The sequence below is a fragment of the Merops nubicus genome, unplaced genomic scaffold (genome assembly GCF_000691845.1).
Source record: "Merops nubicus isolate BGI_N331 unplaced genomic scaffold, ASM69184v1 Scaffold45048, whole genome shotgun sequence".
Lineage (NCBI taxonomy): Eukaryota > Metazoa > Chordata > Aves > Coraciiformes > Meropidae > Merops > Merops nubicus.
This window is the reverse complement of record NW_008627203.1, coordinates 3,957-5,750: the sequence shown is the minus strand read 5'-3', so window position 1 is coordinate 5,750 and position 1,794 is coordinate 3,957. Positions and strand designations below refer to the sequence as shown.

The 1,794-nt window shown below is 41.9% G+C and overlaps 1 protein-coding gene across 1 annotated transcript; it reads left to right on the top strand.

Annotated features, from left to right (window-relative positions):
• Nucleotides 1–5: 5 nt before the first annotated feature.
• On the top strand, nucleotides 6–1,146 carry LOC103778641 (SKI/DACH domain-containing protein 1-like; the record flags this gene model as incomplete). The annotated part of the gene is made up of 1 exon (XM_008946238.1): nucleotides 6–1,146. A coding segment is annotated over one exon (1,110 nt), but the record flags the coding sequence as incomplete, so codon positions are not given.
• Nucleotides 1,147–1,794: the final 648 nt, after the last annotated feature.

Genomic DNA, 1,794 nt, shown 5'->3' with positions numbered 1-1,794 from the left:
GGAGCTGCTTCGCCGAGATAAGAGATGATAGGGTGCCCGAGCTCACATTCCCACACTCCGAATTTTCCAATAACGCCAAGAGTACTGACCTAACGATTAACTGTGTTGCAAAGGGGGCCTCTTCACCTAGCCCAAAGACAAACAATGCATTTCCACAACAAAGAATACTCAGAGAGGCAAGGAAATGCCTTCAAGCAACTACTACACACCGTGCAGATAACAATACAATAGCTGCTAGGTTCTTAAATAATGATTCTTCATCAGCGGCGGCGAATTCAGAGAAAGATTCCAAAATCCCTCATTGTATTGAATTTGCCACGGATTTGCCCTCTTTACAAACTGATCCTGAGGAGGATGCTGCTTCTCCTTCTCCAGGGGCAGCAGCAGCAGCAGCTGAGCTCCAGTGCACTGATACGGGCAATAAGGCATCGCCGTTTCTGCACAGCGTTCAAATCAAAACAGAGGACAGCAGTGCCAACGACGAGTACGAGCCTGACCTTACAACACATAAGCTAAAGTGTGAGTGCAATGATACTAAGGATGAGTTTTACGGTGTGACTGAGAGTGATAACCAGGACGCTTTATTAACAGCCAAGGAAGACTCTGCATGCACTGAGAAAGAAACCACTTCCTTAAACCCCCTGACTCAGAGTCAGGTCCTCTCATGCACTTTAGGTACTCCAAAACCTGAGGATGGGGAGTATAAATTTGGAGCAAGAGTGAGAAAAAATTACAGGACACTGGTTTTGGGAAAGCGACCTGTACTGCAGACTCCTCCAGTCAAACCAAATTTGAAATCAGCTCGAAGCCCACGTCCTACAGGTAAAATCGAGACACATGAAGGAACACTGGATGATTTTACAGTTAACAATAGACGCAAAAGGGTAGCCAGCAATGTAGCATCAGCAGTGAAAAGGCCATTTAATTTCATGGCAAATTTTCCCTGTCCACCATCACTAATTATTGGCAATGATGGGGATTTGTTGCCAGCTTATTCCTTAAACACCACTAAGGATTCCCAACCACCTCACAAGGCCCATCCTGTATGGAAATGGCAGCTGGGCGGTTCTGCAATACCTCTTCCACCTAGCCACAAATTCAGGAAATTTAATTAATAAAATAGTTTGGAAAATATTTTCTTGAACCACCTTTAACTTTCTTACTTTTGTTTTGTTTTGTTTTGTTTTTGTTTTTTTAAACTCTGCAGGATGGTTTGTACAAGCCCATTAATGCTATACACACTTTTGGAATCCTGTTTTATCACATTGTGAAGACAGAGACCGGATTACTATTTTCTTTGCCGTTACAACAGCGGTGTTTTGGTTCGTTTTGGGTTTTCTAATTTTTTTAATTTTTTGGGTTTTTTTTTTTGGTTCTGTTGCATTTGGGGTCTTCTTTTGTTACATTCCACAGAGTACTTCAGGCTAAAGACTCAAGTTAAACTCAGTTATTATGGTAGAGCTCGAACACTTTACTGTTTAAATGCTAATAATGCACCAGTACCTCAATTCAACTGCTGCAAATAAATGTCAAAAGGTTGAATAATAAATATTAGAATGAGCCATTAAATTTATGCACTAGATTTCGAAAATGGAAGTCTAACTGTTAATTCAGTTAAAGTTTGTTAAGTTACATGGTTGCACAGTAAGGGTTCACTATAATTCAATGTGGCAGCAGCCTGTTTTTCTGGAGCTTTGTTTTCGGGTGCAGGGGTGTCTTTTTCGAAGAGCAGTTGCACTTACTCCTTTTTCTCTGGTTTGGAAAGGCTGGGGTCCGCCTGAGACCCCAGCGCTG